Source organism: Macadamia integrifolia, chromosome 3 (genome assembly GCF_013358625.1).
Source record: "Macadamia integrifolia cultivar HAES 741 chromosome 3, SCU_Mint_v3, whole genome shotgun sequence".
NCBI lineage: Eukaryota > Viridiplantae > Streptophyta > Magnoliopsida > Proteales > Proteaceae > Macadamia > Macadamia integrifolia.
Genome location: NC_056559.1, coordinates 27686903 through 27708196, shown reverse-complemented (window position 1 = coordinate 27708196; position 21294 = coordinate 27686903). Strand labels below are relative to the sequence as shown.

Sequence of the window (21294 nt, the reverse complement as noted above, 5' to 3'; positions counted from 1 at the left end):
ATCTCTGAAGTCTGGTTCTCATCCAATGATTTACTTCAGCTTATTTTGAGTCCAACTACTCGTTATTGGCCTTTTTATTATCTTGGTTTATTCTAGGACCTCTATATTAAGTATGGACATATGAAGTTTTTGTATAAATATAGGGAATCTAATGATGCTTTGATGTATCTGTAGAACCTTAGTTGTTTGCATAGGGTTGAAAGTGGACCTCCCCTTTTGTAAGGCTTTCTTTTATTAATCAAAACAAACTAAAATTAGAATTTTGAAGGGACCATTAATGGAAAAATTATTTTAATAATTCAAAAAAATTCTTCTTCTCTCTTGTCTTGGTGGTTCTTCACCTATCAATTTTATCCCTCGTCATAGGTCTAGGGTTCTAGCTTTCACTAGTAGATTTGCCTAGTGTTGGAGCTGAAATCTTAGATGCTAAGGCTCCGTTTGTTTCGGTGTAAAATTTTACATGGAAATTATTTACATGTAAAATTTACATTTTTAAAAATTTTCCGGTGTTTGTTTCCAAGAGGTAAAATATGCTGTAAAATATCATGGTAAAATTATTTAACATAATTACATAAGATGCCATTATAAAAAAAAATAGGAGAAGTGGTCCAAATATCGGCCATTGGCTCGCCTGAAATTATGAATCCTAATTAATATCTAAAAAATATGACTTGAGCCGAACTAGTGGGCCCAAAAGTGGGCCGACGCCAAAAGTCATAAACTATGAGTCCCAAGACTCTGTACTCCACGAAAATGAAGCGAAAAAGGAAACATTGGTCTCTGGCCCATGGACCCACTTTGACTCAAAACCAAACTGTTCCTGGGGCCAAAAGATTTGTACCAAAAGCCCAAATATCGTATTTGGGCATGGACACTGCACAGGGACCCTCAGATACAGGGTGAGCTCCAGAGTCGATCCCAACCGTCCAAATCAGAGAGCCATCTCATTAGAGGAACCCTAGGGTTTCATTGATCACAACGGGGGCGGCGGCGGGGGCGGCGGCGGCGGCGGCGGCCAGTATTCGTCATCCTCTGATCTCTTGCTTCGATTCTCGATTCTTGTGGTTCTCTCGATTGATTTGTCTCAGTTTCAGTCTTTTAGCTTCTCTTGATCACCTTTCTTGTTCGATATCGAGAAGTTCGAAATGTTTTGTAGAGCGAATCGGAGTTTACGGTGGAACAAAAAGGAAAATTCACAAAATTTAATTCCTGAGATTTGAAATGTAAAACCCAGAGAGAGAAGGTTCGATTGATGAGAATAAAATTGAGGGACGGATCTTTTAAATCAAACTTCCGATGAGGTTGATGTTGGTGTTTCATCGAGGGAATCTGAAACCTCTTGTGTTACCTCTAGCGGCCCTTCGATTAATTTGCCGGGGGATTAGGAGAATCTCTGGAAATGAACGAGATCTTACCGAGAGGCTTAGGGGTATCTTCAGGGATGAAGGTGATGAAGATCTGTTGCTGCAGAGTACTGATCGAGGAAACGGCATTCTTCACTGCTACAAGCCTTGGATGTGTAGGTAATGGGAGGTTGCCGTGCTGATGAAAGGCTGAGGCGTCTGTGCCGAGCAAAGCCCGATGGATTTTCCAGGATTATTTTACGCGCATGGGTTCTGGTAAAATTTTACTCAAAAATAAATTTTCCAAGTTGCAAAACAAATGGCAGAAATTCTAATTTTACCGTAAAATCTTACATGAAAAGTATTCCATACCAAAACAAACGGAGCCTAAGGAAAACTGAACTCTCCAAATCAAATCCAATGATTTATCAATTACATATATACTTCAAGTGACCATTATGGAAAGTTTCCTTTTCCTCTTTAATGAAGTTCTTTTTACCAAAAAACCATTATGGAAAGTTGAGAAGAAATAATCCGTCTCACAATATTATGGATATTGATTTGAACTGTTTTAATTTGTCTTGAAGGTCTACTTTCAGTTTCTATTTTAGAGAATGGTTAAATTTGCACAATCTCTATTCCATTACATGGAATATTTCCTGGATATGATATAACTAAATATGGAGTTGCCATAAATGGATCAAAAACTACTCTATTTAAGTGGGGGAAGAAGAACGAAACCTCATAAACAACACAAGAAGAACAACGCAGCAAGAGCGAGAACAAGAACAAGAACACAATGGGCGGTTTTACTAGTATCGTTCCTGTTTTGATCATTCTTGCTGTGATGATGGAGTACTCATCTTCTTCAGTTTCTGGGTGCTTCACGACTACTCATAAGCATGTAAGAGTGAAGAACATGTTGGCTCCAGGAAAGAGATTGCATCTGCAGTGTCAATCAAAGGAAGATGATTTCGGAGAGAAGGCACTTTATTACAATGAGGAATTCACATGGGACTTCTGTGATACTATTTTTACTGACACTCTCTACAGTTGTGATTTCTGGTATAACAGGAATGGTGTATTTGTAGCTACTCATGCAGACGTTTATTTTGCAGCAAGAGATTTTTGTAGAGACTGCATGGCTATTGTAAAATTTGATGGGGTTCATGTTGTAGACAAATTAAAACCTGAGGACGACAAAGTGGTTGCACATTGGCCTAAGTAAGAGGGCAGAATTTGGATCCCCTGTTCCTACTTTCACCTCGACATAAATTTTTAAAGCTTTTATTTCTATATTACTTTAATTGTGTCATAGGGTTTGTCTTGTTTGATTTAGGTACCTCTCCTCTTTTCTCTTGCTCTGCACAAAGAAGGTTGTACAAGGTTGTACGGGATGCCTTAATCTGTCTTTTAATATTTTTCTTTTTCATTAATACATAGAAGTTACAGATCAATAATAAAAGAAGGTTGTATGGGTTGCCTCAATCTGTCTTTTAATATTTTCCTTTTTTATTAATACATACAAATTACCTATCAATAATAAAAGAAGAAGGTTGCATGGGTTGCCTTCCTCTGTTTGACATTGATGAATGAATCTGAAAGTATTGTTAAATGATTCAGCCTCATTTTGGCTTTGGGCTACAATGTTGTGGTTTGGAAAGAGTTTTTTTTTTTTTAGAAGGATAAGTGAATATCCGGATCAACAGGCTTGGCGAGATAGAGCCAACATTGAATTTCTGGTTCAGCATGATTGGTTCAATGGTAGTGGGTCAAGGTTACTTGGTTCAACCCAAGAATAAAATAAATTTTGGTAAGGCTTTGGCCAGCATGCACTTTAGCTGTCTGATTCAGACGAGTGCATTTTGGTTCAATGGATTAATCAATCTTGGGCTCTACCTCTCCAGCATTAAAATTAAAGTTTCTCTAGCCACCTGAACTTCAGCTTCTTCTGCTTCTTCTCTTTCATTTTCTTTAGCTTCTCAGTGGCATCTTCCCCTGCCTTGCAAGCCAAAGATGCAAATAATTTGGTTGTACAACTACCAAGGTCTAAAAACCTGGGAAAGGACAAGGGATTGACCACCGTAACAATTGATTGATCCGGACTTATTTGACAATCTTATCATGAATCACATAACGGCCAAAAGAGGATGAAGTAATAAGGAAATAATTCTTCTCTTTTCTTCCTCTTTTTGGGAGCAATAACCAAAAAAAAAAAAAAAAAAAAAATACAGGAGACCATATTTTGACAAAGTGAACCAAACATGACAGAATAGAAAGATATATATAAAAGACTCATCTTCAATTACTGTCAGTACCAACTCTGGACTTTGATGATCATTTTTTCAGATGTTTTACAACAAATGTCCTAAGGATAGTTGTAATTCATATATATAATTTGATCTTCAAGTTAATAAAACAGATGCAAGTATCACTTTGGTTTCTAACTATTTGCTTAGTTCAATTAATACAAGACAAACAATCTAAATTGACCTGACTTAATCAACAAAATCCCAACAGCCCAAGACCTTCTAAGTAATGTTCAAACTGATTATCCTAACGCTGCAACTGCTAGCATTTCATTTTGAGAACATGAAGTAGTTAATAACAAATTCTCCGGTTCCTCACAGATCTCTACAGCAGCAGATCCAGTCTCTGGGACATACCCAACTTGCTTCATATGCTCTATAAGCATCCTCAAAAATGCATATATTTCCTTCCTTTTTGGATGCTTTTTATCTTTTACCATGAAAACATGAAACTTGCTTTGTATTTCAATCCAGCTACAACCTGGCTGCTTAACAACCCCATGCTGTCTCATCAACTTCCTTATTCTCACAACATCCCCCCATCTTCCAAGCTCAGCATGCATATTTGAGAGAAGAACATATGGACCAGAGTTCTTGGGATCAAGCTCCAAGAGCTTCTCAGCCACATGCTTCCCCATCTCAATATTTCCATGAACTTTACAGGCTGCAAGCAAGGACACCCAGAGTACAGTGTCAGGCTGCATTGGCATGTTCTCTATGACCTTCATTGCTTCATCAAGGTAACCAGAGCGACCAAGGGGATCAACCATACAAGTATAATGGTCCTTTGATGGTACTAAACCATGCTCCATAGTAATTGAACGGAATTAATGACGCCCCTCCTCAACCAGGCCTGCGTGGCTACAGGCACATAGGACTCCAATCATAGTGACATGGTCAGGTTTCTCCCCGCTCTCCAACATTTTCCTGAAGAAGTCAAGCGCTTCATTGCCATACCTATTTTGTGCATAACCCACAATTATGGCATTCCATGAAACACGATCTCTTTCAACCATCTTTTCGAATACACGGCTGCCATCTTCAGTCCATCCACATTTTGTGTACATGGCCACAAGAGAATTCCCCACAAAGATATCAGACTCTGGACCTGACAGAAATTGAAATCCATGCTTCAGAATCTGGCTGTGAACCTGCCTGCCGAGCTGTAGATCAGCAAGGTTTGCACACGCATTAAGGGTATTTCCAAAGGTGTAATGTGTTGGCCAGACAGATTCCATCTTTGAGAGACGGGAACAGTCTCACTGCTTCTTCACTTTCCCCATTCTGTGTATAACCAGCTATAAGTGCATTCCAGGATACCACATTCCTCTCTGTCCTCTTTGTGAACATTAATCTTGCAGCTTTCACACTTGCAGCCTTAGCATAACCACTGACCAATGAGGTCTCAGACACCACATTTCGAACAGGCATCCTATCAAAAACAAACCTTGCTTCTTTAATTCTACTGCATTTTGCGTACATGTCAACCAATGCATTGCCTAGCACTAGATCAGCCCTGAACTTCAGATTTTACCACACGTGCATGAATTTGTGAACCTTCTCTTATTGTTGACAAGCTAGCACAAGCACTAGCAACACTGGCCAGTGTGACTTCATCTGGTTCAAGCCCACATTCCAACATCCTCGAAAAAACTTTCAGAGCCTCATCTGCCGGACCATTCTGTTCATAACAAGTAATCAAGCTGTTCCATGACACTAGATTTCTAGCATCCATCCCATCAAAAACATTTTGAGCACTGAACACACAACCACATTTGGAATACATGTCAATAAGTGCAGAGCCCATAAAAACATCAGCTAAGAATGGAGATTTGAAGATCGAACAGTGGATTTGAGTACCCATTTTCAAATGGACTAACCCTGCGGAAGCACTGAGAGCACTACCAAACGTGTATTCATTGAGTACAAAATCTTCCCTGTGCTTCTTCACAAAAAATTCCAGAGCTTCCACAAAATGATCATGCTGAGCAAAACCTTATACCATTGAATTCCAAGAGCATTGATCAGGCTCTGGCATCAACCTGAAGAGAGACACGGCTTCATCATGAAAACCAGATTTCGTTAACGCACTTATCATTGAATTCCATGTGATGGTGTTCTTCTCAGGCATTCTTTCAAACAGATTGTGGGCGTCATCTAGACAGCCGCATTTCACATTCACATCAATTAACCGATTCTGAATGAAAATTTCAGCGGAAAAATGGGTTTTGATAAGGCGGGCATGAACACGATGACCATCACGCAAGGATTTCGTTCGGAGGCATGAATCCCAAGAGCTTGGCAAAGGTGGTCGAATCGGAGAGAGAAAGATCACCAACAACATATTTAATCCATACATAACTGGCCATCCCATCCTCCCTGGGAAGAAAACTTTCATGAAAAACTTAGCTTTGAATCGAAAGGTCTTCTCAGAGAGCTGCCATGGAAATGAGGATCTGAAAGAAAAGATAAAATCCCGCGGGCACCATTAAGAATTTGAATTTCTGTTGCTTTCTTCATTCTTTCTTCTTAGATCCATTGAGCCTCTTAATGTGCGATATTGGAAGGCCGAAACCCAACTACCCTCGCACCCCCAACCGGCCAATCAAGTAGCTAAGAAATTTAAATATGTGTCACTGCATTTAGTGACACATATTTTGTCACCACATACTAGAGTTGATGCGTCCAACAGGTCCAATTTTAACTGAAACAAGTATATGAGGTTGCTCTACCATGGAAAAAACAAAAGGGTATATGAGGGTTGCTTCAGTTGTTTGAATTTTTTATGGAGGGTTTTCAAATAACCCTCTTGCCTCTCCTTTAGAAAAAGATCTTTTTTACCCTCTTGTGCCTAGTCTTGTGATTGATGTATGTTGCTAGACTACTAAAGACTGGCGGCATGTCCAACCCTCTCTCCTTAATTTATAATCCAATTGATACCCGTATGCATTTATATCCTTACCCCAATTTTTATACATCCTTATTTATTTATTTACTTTTTGGGTAAAGGATGATTAAGGATAATTTATTCAAAGGTGTGAGAACACATAAATCCATCAATCATGAAGTGAAAATTGACTTTAGTCATACATGTCATTGACAGTTTCTTACTACAATGTTGATTTTCTAGAAATGAATTGAAATAAAGATAGACTGAAATAAGAGGAGATATGTAAAATATCCTCCAAAATTATGTTTGGATGCTAATCCTATTGTTGCTTTCCCCTTTGTTACAGATAATAGATAATTCAACAATCCTCATGAGAAGGGAGGTTATTCTTCCTCTTTTGTCGTATAATATCTTAATTTGTCTTGGAAATCCTAACCATAACCCCTCAGAGTCTTTTTGGATATATAGTGTTCTTTTGTGTGGTAGATTTCAGCTTCTAAATAGTAGACCCTATCATTCTACATCGCCGGCAGAAATCGAGGCTGCAGGAATTTTGCATGGATTACAGGTCGCGCAATCAAAGGGTTGGATTATCTCTGAAGTCTGGTTCTCATCCAACGATTTACTTCAGCTTATTCCAACTCCAACTACTCGTTGTTGGTCTTTTTATCGTCTCAGATTATTCTGGGACCTCTATATTAAGTATGGACATATGAAGTTTTTGTATAATGTAGGGAATCTAATGATGCCTTGATGTACTTGCAAAACCTTGGTTGTTTGCATAGGGTTGAAAGTGGACCTCCCCTTTTTTAAGGTTTCCTTTTATTTTGTTGTCTAATCGAACAAAAAAAAAAAATCTTTACTTAGAACCATGTCTCACTCAGATTGTGGTATCAATTTTTTATTTTTTATTTTTATTTTTATTTTTATTTTTATTTTTATTTTGTTAGAAGGAATGTTGCATAGATGGCTAAATGTGCATTGAAGAGGATCACCCCCCCCCCCAAAAAAAAGATCCAGACTCATCACGGATCCCTGTAATGATCAACGCTAACGTTTGCATTAAAAATTGCTCAAACCCCTATTTTGTGGAAAGATTGTTTTCTGATTCAGACTTGGCCACAATGTTGCAATAGAACAACCTTATCATTGCATCGAGGTCTACCCTTTATCACAACTCGAAATAGGGATTTGAGCAATATTTAATGCAAATGTGAGCATTGATCATTATAGGGATCCCTAATGAGTCTGGATTATTTATTTATTTATTTATTATTATTATTTTTTTTAAAGTTTGGATCTTCTTCAATGCATGTTTCAAGGATCATCTATGCCACATTCCTTTAATGGAAAAAAAAAATCGATACCACAATCTGAGTGAGGTATCGTTATCTTGATACTTGGCCTATCCCAAATTAAATACAATATCGGAAGGTAAAATTGGAAAAAAAAAAAAAAGAATTAAAAATAAGGGTAAAATTAATCGATTTGATGGATACGAGCTGATCTAAATCAGTATTATATTGGAATCAGTAGACACCAATGCTAATCCAATAGGACTAGTACCCAGGAGCTAAATCCTTGGAGAAAGCGAAAAGTAGGCATCAAATCTATATTTTAATACCATATTGATCAAAATACCTTTCATACTAAAAGATCTAATGTTAAATTTGCATAGGAAAGATAAGTGAAACTGGAAGAAATTTTTGTCATAAGTATCAAACATAATTGTTTAAACTGAAAATGATTTTCATGTGCCATTGTGAGTGGAATCATTCACTGTGGAGCATGGGATGCGTGTAGAGGATCATTTTCCATTCACTACATCAATGTATGCTTCCCTCAAACTTCAATGTGGGTTCAAGAAAATGTGATAAAAAAATTATTTGCCCATTTCAGCTTCCTCTTTGAAAATCTTCCCCTATTGTTTATTAAAAAGGAAAAATTGGAACTTACTTGAAATATTCCACTTTTTCTATAATCTATACATAATATTTTATTTAGTTGGAACAGATCTCTTGCTCTCCATCTTTCTAGTTGTAATTTGCTACAAACATGTTGTTGTTGTTGCTATAATCATGAATTTTATTCTAGGAATTTTTTTACACCTCTCAAGGCTATAGTTGATGTTGAAAAAAGAAAAAAAATTTGAATTTGAGGAGAAAGATAGACACGTAAATCAACTATTGTGTTATCATGATTTTTGTCTTTTGAAAGTGTCAAATAATTTGTAATCTTACTTTTATACACTTTTGATATGACATAATTTTTTATTCATTGAGGGTAAATATATATTATGATTTCACATTTATACTAAAAAAATGTGCATAAAAAAAAATTGTTAATGACATAATGATATATCATTTTTTAAATTATTTTTGGAAACTTTTTTGCAACTATAACTTAAAAGATTTTTAGGAATACAAAAAATGGGAAATTAAAAGTTATTAAATTATAAATACACTTATAGAGGTGTCATTACACTCATTGGCACTTTCTAGGTATCAAATAATTTGTAATCTTATTTTTTTTCCTTTCTTGATATGACAAAATTTTTCCAATGAAGATAATAGCGTCATTTCAAAAATATACTAAAAAAAAAAGGACAATGACCTGATTTTATAAAATACATAAAGATATTTTGTTTTAAATTTATTTAAAAAATACTATATATTTATCGTAAATAACTTTTAGAATAAGACGAGTACTAGATTTCTCTGGATTCCATCATCATGGCATTCCAACACTAGTGACTATCAACATATTTCCCAAGTGGGATGTAGGTAGCTCGTTTTAATTATTACTTCCATAATCCTACCTACTTTTAACCCTATGAGTAGAACCATCATCCATGATCATATCAAGTAAGTTAAAATTTGTTTTTTGAACCATTAGGATTGTCGTGTAAATCACAAGCATGCAATAATTATCCTTCATCAAAAGATTTACATCTAACAGCAAAATTAATGATGAAATGTCTAAAAGGACCCAAAACAACTCTCATGGCCATCCATCCTTCTGCACTTCCTTGTAGCATTCATTGTTTCTATTTTTTTTTATCTCTCACCAACACCTCTACTCTCCAATCCCTTGGTCCATCACATGTTGCAAGCGTTGCATGATTCTTTTGACCTTCGGTGTCAACACATGCCCTGTAATACCGACCATTACTCACCACAACACATTGGAATGCAGAATTAAATTAATAGAACGAGATAAGCGCACCCATTGGTAGATGTGCTAAGATCAAACCCCTAATGTCAGCCAAAGATAAGGAATCTAAAAAGGAAATTTCGATACAAAAGCTTAGGAGGGGTATTTGTGAACCCAAATGGGAAGACGAAAGAATCCATTTCTTTGGTGGCCAACAGGGTTGCAGCTAGGGGTGCAAGTTTGGCCCTGATGGCTTGAACCTGCCCTTGGCTAATCCCGGATAAATATCGACTCGAAAATTTTGGCCTTGAGGGCTGGCCAGACCTTAAAATTTCTGACCCTGAGTTAGGGTCAGGGCGGGTAAGGGTTGATGTCTTTGGCCCATCCAGCCCACCCTGAACTCGGCCTTGATTTTTTTACCCGGACTTTTGGCCCTACCCGACCATGGATTTTGCTCCTGATGTTGACCCTGGTTATGACCCTATTTGTGACCATGATATTAACCTCAGTTTATATATTATTTGACATTGAGTCATTAACACCTCAAAACTCTTAATATATCTTTTCACCAATCAATCTCTCTTGCTTTTTTTACCAAAAAAAAATTCTATCTTGACCTTGACCGTAGTTCTTAGGATGTTCTCCTCTTTGTTTTAACATGATAAGGGTTTTGAGAACTTCAAATTGTTTGCCTTATTAGGATGATATCTTTGTTTATCATGACAAATAATTGAATTTTTTTGATTATTTGCTTTCTTAGGATGATCTCCGTTTTGTTTACCATAATAGTTGGAGTTATTTGTATTGTTTGAATATTTGCTTTAGAAGGTTTTTCTCATGACAAGTAATTTGTAACTTTGTGTTTTTTATCTCCTCTTTATTATGAATATTTTTTATTTTTAAGTTATTTCATATTTTGTAGGGTCAGGGATAGGATATACTCGGCCCTTGATGGCAAATCAGGGTCAGGGTCAGGGTCAAGGTCATTCTGGCTTGACCTTGAAAAATTAGGGCTGATTAGGGCGAGTAAGGGTTGGACTGAACCTTGAAGGGTTGGACTTGGGTTGAAGTTAAGTGGCCCTGAGTCAGGGTCAAGGTGGGTTTGGGCCCAGTTGACTCAGGATTGGGCTAGGGTTTTAAGAAGCCCGGCCCAACCCAGCCCTGTTGCACCCCTATAGGCTACAATCAACCCGAGTTGCACCCAAATTTTTTTCAATCAAAACATTCATCACACATCTAATCCTAAATATCCAAATATAGTAAATGGTTATAGCAGCCAAACAATGATAAAAATCGTAATCTTCTTTGATAACCAAGAAATTAACCACACATGCAATCTCTACCTCTAAAATGGATGGTAGAGAAAAACATAATGTTACATAATCTCATTACATGAAATATTCCTTGGATATGATATAATCAAATATGGAGTTGCAAAGAATACTAAGATTCTATATGGACCAAATATTGAGTTGCCAGGAATACTGGGATTCAATATCGTCCAATAAGCTCAGACTTTTGATCCTACCAGAATGAATAAAAACTACTCTAATTAAGAGAGAGAGAGAGAGAGAGAGAGAGAGAGAGGGGGGGGGGGGGAAGAAATAATTCTCATAAACAACAAAGCAAGAGCACATAGCAAGAACAAGAACACAATGGGTGATTTTATTTCTTGCTGTGATGATGGAGTACTCATCATATTCAGTTTCTGGGTGCTTCCTGAGTGCTGATCATAAGCATGTAAGAGTGAAGAACCTATTGGGTCAAGGAAAGCAATTGCATTTGTGATGTCGATCAAAGGACGATGATTTCGGAGAGAAGGCACTTAAGTACAATAAGGAATTCACATGGGACTTCTGTGATTCTGTTTTTACAGCTAGCAGTCTCTACTATTGTGATTTCTGATATCAGAGGAATGGTGTATCTGTAGCTACTCATGCAGACATTTATTATGCAGTACTGCAGCAAGAGATAGTTGTAGGGACTGCATGGCGCTTGTACAACATAATGGGATTCACGTTGTAGACGAATATAATAACAAGGACAACAAACTGGTTTCAAGATGGCAGGGATAAAAATCCTCCGAAATTCTAATCTTGTGCAATACTGTGCAATACCCCTACAGAGGTCGACATGTAGACAAAGTGAAATGAACGGATCAGATTAGTCCTCCATTGATACAACCCCAAACCAGTGGTTCATCGACTTAAACAGAATCATACCAGGAATTCAACCCAAACCGATTCAAATTTTGAATTAAAACCATATGAAAAACTCTCTCTCTCTCTCTCTCTCTCTCTCTCTCTGTTACGAATCTCTCCCTTTCTGAAGGATCTTAGATTAGTTAAGTTTTGATGGAATCATCAACATACCAACTAGACAAATCTCAGATTTTGATTTCCATGGAAGTTAAGACAAACAGAAGCTCTTGAAGGATCTTCTCTGCCCCATAATTGTAGTAAGTCCAAGCAAGCAACTTTCCTTCAATCATAATTAATGAAATCTCAGGAATACAAACTTTTTTTTTTTTTTCAGCAGCCATAAGAAGTGGAATATGGCTTAAATATCATTGAGATGGGTGTTGGAATTTAAGTTTCAAACTATTGCTAAATTTGTCTTTCAAATGGTCATTTTGAAATTTATCTTTTAATCTTTTGTAACAAAAGGTCTTCTTTCAAATTTCAGCTTTCCCTCCCAAAGTGTTTTTTCCATTTTGTCTTTAGCACTTGTGAAGTAGAAAGGTGCTAAAACTTCTCACAAAGTTTAGTCTCACATTGATTAGAGATGAAAGAAAACTTGGACATATATATATATATATTTATATGAATGTTTGTTAAGGGTGCAAGCCCTTTGGAGAGGCATTCTCCCTTGTCATGTGTGTGTGGGGGTTCCTATGGTGTTTTTGAATTAAACGAGCTGAGACATGGCCGATGTCAGGGTTGGGTGTGGGTGGTTCAAAGAACCTACTTTTTACTACATGTAATATTCGGGTACTGATACTGTGAGAGTTTTTATTCTTTGTTTACTGCAAATGCCTGTGCTTCTGTTCTCTATTTTGCTCTCTGTTACTATTTTCTATTTGAATTTTTGAGTATTACCTTCGGACATACCTGTGGGATATACTTATTGGAGTGCACCTTAAGCAATTGGAGAGTTGTTTTATCTTGGAAGTGAGAACGTAAAGTCATCCCGATTGCATTCATATATATGGGACGTTCAAATACCTTGAGGAGAGTATCTGTATACAACTCAACTCTACTTAAGACATGATTTCTGCTACTGTTTCAGAGGATTGCTTGTTCAAGTAAGTCATCCTTTATTTGTATTTATATTTTCATTAATATAATAGTTTGTTAAAGTTGTATACCTATTGCCTGGTTATTGTTTTACATACAATGGGCCAAATCAGCTAATCTGATAGTGTCTCTGTTCTTGAATGACAAAAACATTGGATTGGAATCAATGTATTGGTGTGTCCCACATGTTTCCCATCTCATAATACAGAACCTCAGGCTTCATTTGGTTGCAATGAGAATTTAAAGGGAAGGGAAGTGAAATTTTTATACTTTAAAAATAAATGTTTATAATCATTGTCCCATATGATTGTATAAACTACTTAATTTTCTTAACCATATTTAGTAATGATGTATTTTACATGTAATTTTTATTTACCATATTATAGCAAAGGGTTTTGAATGCAAAGTAAAATAAAATTTTATAACCAAATATGGAATGATTTGAAGTTAATGTTAAAGTCACATGGGTAATGATTACATATTTTTCTTTTTTAAGTATAAAAATTTCACTTCCCTTCCTTTTAATTCCCCTTACAACCAAACATAGCATCAATCTATCTATTTCCCCTCAAAACTTACCAAATGCTTATAATATACACATTCTTGTGTTATGTGTAAAATCTGTAAGATCCAAATCATCATGGTTGCCAAGAAAGTAAGTTCAACGTTTGATTACAGTCAGGACCACAAGCATATATGTTCTAGCCCTGTCAAGAAAAGATTGAGAGGAAGATACTGATGTTCTATTAAGATCTATGTTCTAGCCCTGTGGAATTAATTTTTGAGGATGATACATTCTTATAAATTCAATAACCTGAATCAGTGTTTTGTCAAAAATGTATACACATACCCTATACTTTCTTGTATAGAATGTCCGACCTGTTCAGGCAAGTTCCAAGCGATATAATTATGATAGAACAACCCATTATCATAATTGCCTTGATTAAATTGTCTGTCACTAAAATGTTACCATATGCTATATTTGGCCTGATTAATCTCTCTCAGATGTTTGTGATTCTAGGAGTTGTGTTCATTATCTTAATTACTCAATGAGTACGTTTCATCCATATTCAGTAGAAATCTTAGGAGAGAAAATTCCTGCGAAATCCTTTGGAATTCTTGGGACAATGCTTTGTTGAGTTGGGTCATTGTGCCAATTTTTAGAAATGAAGCAGGAATTTGGTAGGACTTGTAAGGCAGATAGAAGAGCCGAAGAGATTTGCTTCATTGGTAATGTATCTCAATATTGAAGTAAATCTTGCATGCTCTGCTTGAAACTATGGATTACTTGGTTGATATGCCAATCTATGGATTACTTGGTCGATGTCAGTTAAAGCACATAAATAATAACTCACTTAAGCATTATGTTTCTAGATCCTGCAATGGACAATGAACAGAAACAAAATTTAAGTTTAGTGCTTAGAAGTGTAACTATGATGCGTATTTAATGTGTATTACAAATAGTTTTACAAGTTGAATTATTATGGAATCAATAGTGTAAAACATCAACAATTGCTTTGGTAGATGCTTCAGATTACTTCCCTTCAGCCTCAGGCCCTCACCTCATCATGTTAATATCAATGGGTTACTTCATGAAAGTCAGTTTCTATACCAACCAGCCCATGCAGAGACTAACCCACTAATACCCAGTGTGACCACATAGTTGCAAAATGGATTAGGCTCAATTTCTGCCAATGCAATAAATAGATGGCCACCAGGATACTATTATTAGGCAGCATAGAGTGGGGAACAGTTGAAGTGGGAAACCATTTGACTTCCATCAAATCTGCTAACCAGTTGAAATGGCCACCATTATTTTTTCATTTTCAAATATGCTAATCAGCATGGCAAACCATTTGAGCTCCATCAAGAACCAATACCTACAAGCCACTCTGTATTTTTACTGAAGAACTTCATCTAGCAAAGCAAGTCTGTGTTTGAGAAGCCGTTTAGAAGATTGTTTCAGATACAACCCCAAACCAGTGGTTCTTCACCTTAAACCGAACCGTATCAGGAATTCAACCCGAATCGATTCAAATTTTGAATTAAAACTGAGATGTATTCTTCCCCATTTCCTCTCTTTCTCTGTTAGGTCTCTCCCTCTCTGCCCTAACTCGCACACTGCTCTCTGCTCTCTGCTCTCTGCTCTCTGCTCTCTCTCTCTCGACTCTCTTTCTCTCTCTCTCTGTTACGTCTCTCTCTCTCCTTGCCCTAACTCGCACGAAGCTCATCGTTTTCAGCCACCGTCTGCGAAGACGACGCAGATCTGCCGCCGGAGAGGTAGGTCGATCCCTTCATCCTGTTCTCCCAGTTAACGAAAGGAAGGAGAGGAAGAAAGTCGCTCTTCCTCGCATCCTTGCTCCCTGGAAATACAAAGGTGCTCTTCTTCTTCCTCTTACGTCTCTTTCCTTGTCTATGTTTCACTCCCTCTCTCTGTTTTCTCCTGAAGTTGGTTTGGAGAGAGGAAAGAACGGGTGTAGCCATCGCGGAAGGAAGAAAAAGCCCTAAGTTCCCAAATCGTGTATCTTCCTTGCACAAAAAAAAAGGATCTCTTATCTCTTCCTCACTCTCTTCGTTTTCTCGGGTGCTATATCATTGAGCTGATATGATTTGGAGAGAGTGTGTTCTGCTGAAACGATTTGGGGAAGGAAGTAAAAGCCCTAAATTTGGGTTCGGTTTTTCTGCTGAATGCCTTGCAGAAAAAAAGGATTTCCTATGCAGGTGAACTCACCTCCACTCTGGTTTGCAAGCTCCTAAATCAAACCTGCCATGTGGTGAAAATCACAGATGATTTTGCTTGTCTTTCTTCCCTGTAATAGTTTATGCCTGCTATGTCTTCTGATCAATATAGTGTAATTTGCTATATGAGTTCATACCTGCTATATGATTCCATACCTGCTATATGATTTCGCACCTACTATACTGCTATATGAGTTGTTCTTTAACCTGATTTATGATTTCGTTCTTCTATTAGAGGTGAAATTTATAAATATCCATTGATATATCAGTATATGTGCCCTGATATCATGATTTGTTCTGTATCTGCGTAATCACTATATTTTTACAGACAAGTTTTTTTTTTTGTGCAGGTAAGGAGTCTTTAGTGAATTCATCCAAAAAAGAGGAGTCTTTAGCTCAAATGGTAGAGCACCTGGGATAATGCCCAAGTTATGGTGGTTCGAATCCACCAAGACTCTGGTTCTTGTGTACCATTTGTGGGATATGGGTTTTTGGTGTTTCTGGATAAAAACGGTTTTTTGGTGTTTCTGAATAAATGTTGCTGGAAGAATAGTTATTTGTAGGGCTTGTAGGGCTAATGCTTAATTGTGTTTATCCATTAGATGATTGGATCATAGTAGGTGACATCTGGTACTATTCATATTTTGAATATGAAAATTTGAAGATTTGTGGTAAGATGACCTGAGTTGGTAATGAGGTGGGTAAGTAATCAAAGCATTCTTCTGTTCATGGATAAACAAAGTTAATTTTGATGAAAGAGTGCAAGTTAGAAGCTACCAAGTTCAACTAAGCCAATCTACTATTTTACTTAAAGGGGTTACTGTCTAATCAATCAAGAGTTGATTAATTTGGCTTGAACAAATATTGCATTACACTTTGGTGAGCTCAAGTCAAAGATTTTTATAGAAGTATGATATTCTAATAAGAGATTTAAGTACTTTCTATTTTATAACAGGAAATTTTCTTCTACCTTCTTATTGCTTTCAACTCTTCTTTTCATGTCTGATGTTCATGGGTTAAGGGTGATCTGAGTTGCAGTCTTACCAACAATATATACCAGCATTCTGACCAGATTTCCCATTCATTCCAAACTTGAACAGTTCCTGAATTCTACATGTAGTAAACAATATGTAAACCTGCCTTTCATGTTTGGGTGGTTCTGTGCATTTCACAGCCATACAATAATGTTTCATTCAGCATTCCTTTCAAAAACTCTATACTTGTGCATGACATTCAGGCATTATATAATTCTCTTATATAGTTTATCTGAGCTGTATTTGCAGTCTATCATAGGATGCTTAAAACTGGAATCAAAACTAAATTACACAACTAATTATAGAACTTCAGAAATTTAAAGGAATTATTCCACAAAGAGACTCAAAAACACACTGGACTGCTTAACTACAAATCCAGCACATATATGTTCATCTTGGCTTGTAATGGACAAAATTTCTCTTCTTACATATCATTAACCTGTAATAATGGGTGCATAATGGACAAAATTTCATCTTGGCCAGTTTATAGGACATGTCAAACATATACAAGCAAGAAGAGAAACCCTTTTTATTCAAGACAAGAAACCCCTCTCTATTCACCACAAGAAACCCATCTCTAAATCAAAATCTTGGTGAATTTGAACCACCATAACCTGGGCATTACCCCAAGGTGCTCTACCATTTGAGCTAAAGATTCCTTACTTGCACAAAAAAATTATGTTATGCAATCCTACCCTATTACCAGATAAACAACAACAACATTCAAAAAAAAAAATCCACATTAAGAAAAACCTGCAATCATACCCATCAATGCCTAAAGGTTCAAGATTACCAGAAATTGACATTATCATCTTCTAAAAATGTTCTCACCTTTTCCTCCCCAATATTACTAGAAAAATACAACATGCCCAAGAAAATCAAAGGGGCAACTGCTCATAAATCCTAACAAGAATATATAAGTGTTGGTGTAAGATACTCCACATAATCAAAATGTGAAATAAATAAAGTATGCCAAATAAACAGATACTCTTGATAAAAGTATGTGGCAATGGTTGCTTAATACAACGTCTAGATATTCTAGGCTTGAACGAATTTTTCCAATTTCAAATTGATTGAGAAAACTGAGATGCATTTAGTAGATAGAACCAGCAGGTGAGCTTACCTGCGGAAACAAACCTTTCCCGTCCCAGATATTTAGCAGAAAAGGGGATCTAGGGCTCTCTGGTCCTCTATCAGCAGAAAAGAGGATCTAGCGCTGCCCTCTCCGTCGATTAAACGCAAAGAGAAACCTTTCCCGTGAGAGATATTCAGATGACAAGGGGATCTAGGGCTTTCTGGTCCAGATTCAGCAGTTTAGCATATAGCAACAGAGAATGAGAACCCAGATTCGATATAACAGTTTAGCATATAGCAAGAGAGAAAACGAAGGGAGGCAGAGGGGAGAGGGAAATCTTCGTGCGAAGTCCAGCAGTATTGATGCTTGTAAACGAAAGAGTAACAGAGACGGAGAGAAATTTAGGAAGATAGGGAGAGGCATCTAAAATTAGAATTTTGAAAGGACCATTAATAGAAAATTATTTTAATGTATATATTCAAAAAAATTCTTCTTCTCTCTTGTGTTGGTGGTTCTCACCTATCAATTTTATCCATCTCACGGTCTAGGGTTCTAGCTTTCACAAGTAAATTTGCCGAGTGTTGAAGCTGAAATCATAGATGCTAAGGAAAACCGAACTCCCCAAATCAAATCCATTGATTTGTCAGTTACATATATACTTCAAGTTACCATTATGGAAGGTTTACTTTTCCTCATTGATGAAGTTCTTTTTACCAAAAAACCATTATGGAAAGTTGAGAAGAAATAATCCGTGTCTCACAATATTATGGAAAGTTAAGACAAAATAAATATATGGATATTGATTTGAACTGTTTTAATTTGTCTTGAAGGTCTACTTTCAGTTTCTATTTTAGAGAATGGTTAAATTTGCACAATCTCATTACATGGAATATTTCCTGGATATGATATAACTAAATATGGAGTTGCCATAAATGGATCAAAAACTACTCTATTTAAGTGGGGGAAGAAGAATTAAACCTCATAAACAACACAAGAAAGAACAACGCAGCAAGAGCAAGAAGAAGGACAAGAACACAATGGGCGGTTTTACCAGTATCATTCCTGTTTTGATCATTCTTGCTGTGATGATGGAGTACTCATCTTCTTCAGTTTCTGGGTGCTTCACGACTACTCATAAGCATGTAAGAGTGAAGAACATGTTGGCTCCAGGAAAGAGATTGCATCTACAGTGTCAATCAAAGGAAGATGATTTCGGAGAGAAGGCACTTTATTACAATGAGGAATTCACATGGGACTTCTGTGATACTATTTTTACTGACACTCTCTACAGTTGTGATTTCTGGTATAACAGGAATGGTGTATTTGTAGCTACTCATGCAGACGTTTATTTTGCAGCAAGAGATACTTGTAGAGACTGCATGGCTATTGTAAAATTTGATGGGGTTCACGTTGTAGATAAATTAAAACCTGAGGACGACAAAGTGGTTGCACATTGGCCTAAGTAAGAGGGCAGAATTTGGATCCCCTGCACCTACTTTCACCTAGATATAAAATTTTAAAGCTTTTATTTTTATATTACATGAATTGTATTATAGGGTTTGTCCTGATTGATTTACGGACCTCTCTTCTTTTCTTTTTGTTCTGCACAAAGAAGGTTGTACGGGATGCCTTAATCTGTCTTTTAATATTTTTATTTTTTATTAATACATACAAATTCCTTATCAATAATAAAAGAAGATTGCATGAGTTGCCTTAATCTGTTTGGTATTGATGAATGAATCTAAGTATTGTTAAATGGTCAGCCTCATTCTGGCTTTGGGCTACAATGTTGTGGTTTGGAAAGAGTTTTTTTTTTTTTCAGAGGATAAGTGAACATCCGGATCAACAAGCTTGATGACAGCCAACATAAATTTCTGGTTCAGCATGATTGGTTCAATGGTAGTGGGTCAAGGTTACTTGGTTCAACTGATAAGGCTTTGGCCAGCATGCACTTTAGTTGTATGATTCAGACGAGTGGTTCAACAATAGTAAGGTCATTTTGGTTCAACGGATTAATCAACTCAATGTTTGGTCTACTAAAATAAACTATTCTAAACCATAACCTTTTTAGATATTGAATCAGCCAACTTGGACTCGGATGATGTGTTGGCAGCTAAGAATTAAGGAATTTAGCAGTCTCATAAAGAAGGATTTCGGGCTGAAAAGTTGTGGAAGAAATTTCAATAAATTCAGATTCCTATCAAGGACTTAGTTCTTAGGTATCGGTATTTGTTGATACTGATATGATATCAATCTTGAATCAGTTTGTATCGATCTAAATTGATTAATTTTATCTTTACTTTTTTTTTTTCTAAGATATTTTTTTTACGATTTTACACCCAACCCTTGCTCTTGGGAAACTGAGTTCTACAGTACTCAAGGCATCAACCAGAGTTTTTCATAATTTTGTTACTAGCACTATAATTAGATTTTTCTGGATTCACTACTTCAAAGTGAAATAAACCGAAATGGTTGAATCAGCTAGTTATCCATGTTATAGAAACATTGGCAACAGTCAACTTCAGAAGATTTGATACTTGACTGTCTAAAACTAGAAGTTAAACAAGACAGAAAAATTCATTTGCATGTTTTGATGGAAGAGATAGATTGTGGCATCAAGAAGAATAACAAACCAACATTTTAGGGGAAACCAAAACTTATAATTAGTTCAAATCAGGGCTTGACAAATTAATGGTCAGGTTTCTCATCAGCAACAAGACCTAGACCAACACAGATAGATTAGAAGGAATAACAATTAAACACAGTTAAGAACTCAGAATCAGGTATGAGATCAGTCTCCATCAATTCTGATTTCAATCAGAATTCTTCCCAGCCTTGAGGCCACAGGCTCTAGGCCTCTTAATTGCCCTTCAAAATCAGCCCACCAAAGCAAATGACAAAATTCAGGACATTGTAACCCCAACAAGACCTACCATTACAATGGCACAAGGGGATAGGTGTTGAAGAATAATGGTACAATAGCACCAAAGAATGAAGTAAAACCATTAAAGAAGAGAGTACAATTATACTAAATATTAAGGGACTGAGAACCAAAGGCTGTAGATACAAGTTTGCTTATGTCTACTTTTCTACATGAACTGAAAAGATTTTCTGCTATCTATTTTTGGGATTGGCATTCAGCAATGCTCTATGATTTCATCAATGGTTGTGAATTAGTAGTTATTTTAGAAACTGAAACATATTCATGAAACATAAAACACAATAAATGGAAAGAAGGTCCAATTATACACAATCACAATACAAGGATTTACATGGTTCGGCAAGGTGCCTACATCAACGGGAGATATGAGAGTAGTTTTCACTAAAGGGTTGCAAGCTCTTTTCCTCATGCCTCTCTGTGCTTATAAAGAATTTTCAGTATCCTAATAACCTCCATCACAACAATTTATAGGAAAACAAAAAGGTACAATTTCTCCGAATTACCCCGAATTCCA

General features: G+C 36.5%; 1 protein-coding gene and 1 pseudogene across 2 annotated transcripts; one reads left to right on the top strand and one right to left on the bottom strand.

The window, feature by feature from the left end:
* Positions 1-1001: 1001 nt before the first annotated feature.
* LOC122074555 (S-protein homolog 29-like) lies at positions 1002-19556 on the top strand. 2 transcript variants are annotated; one of them, XR_006138998.1, is made up of 2 exons: positions 1002-1619; positions 1931-2831. XR_006138998.1 is itself a non-coding variant. In XM_042639428.1 (2 exons), exon 2 carries the CDS (start codon positions 18772-18774, stop codon positions 19303-19305), a length of 534 nt encoding a protein of 177 aa, XP_042495362.1. In that variant the 5' UTR covers positions 1002-1619; positions 18670-18771; the 3' UTR covers positions 19306-19556. The 2 variants fall into 2 exon arrangements, 1 of the variants encoding a protein (XP_042495362.1); XM_042639428.1 differs by lacking the exon at positions 1931-2831 and adding an exon at positions 18670-19556.
* LOC122074554 lies at positions 3627-6507 on the bottom strand (annotated as a pseudogene).
* Positions 19557-21294: the final 1738 nt, after the last annotated feature.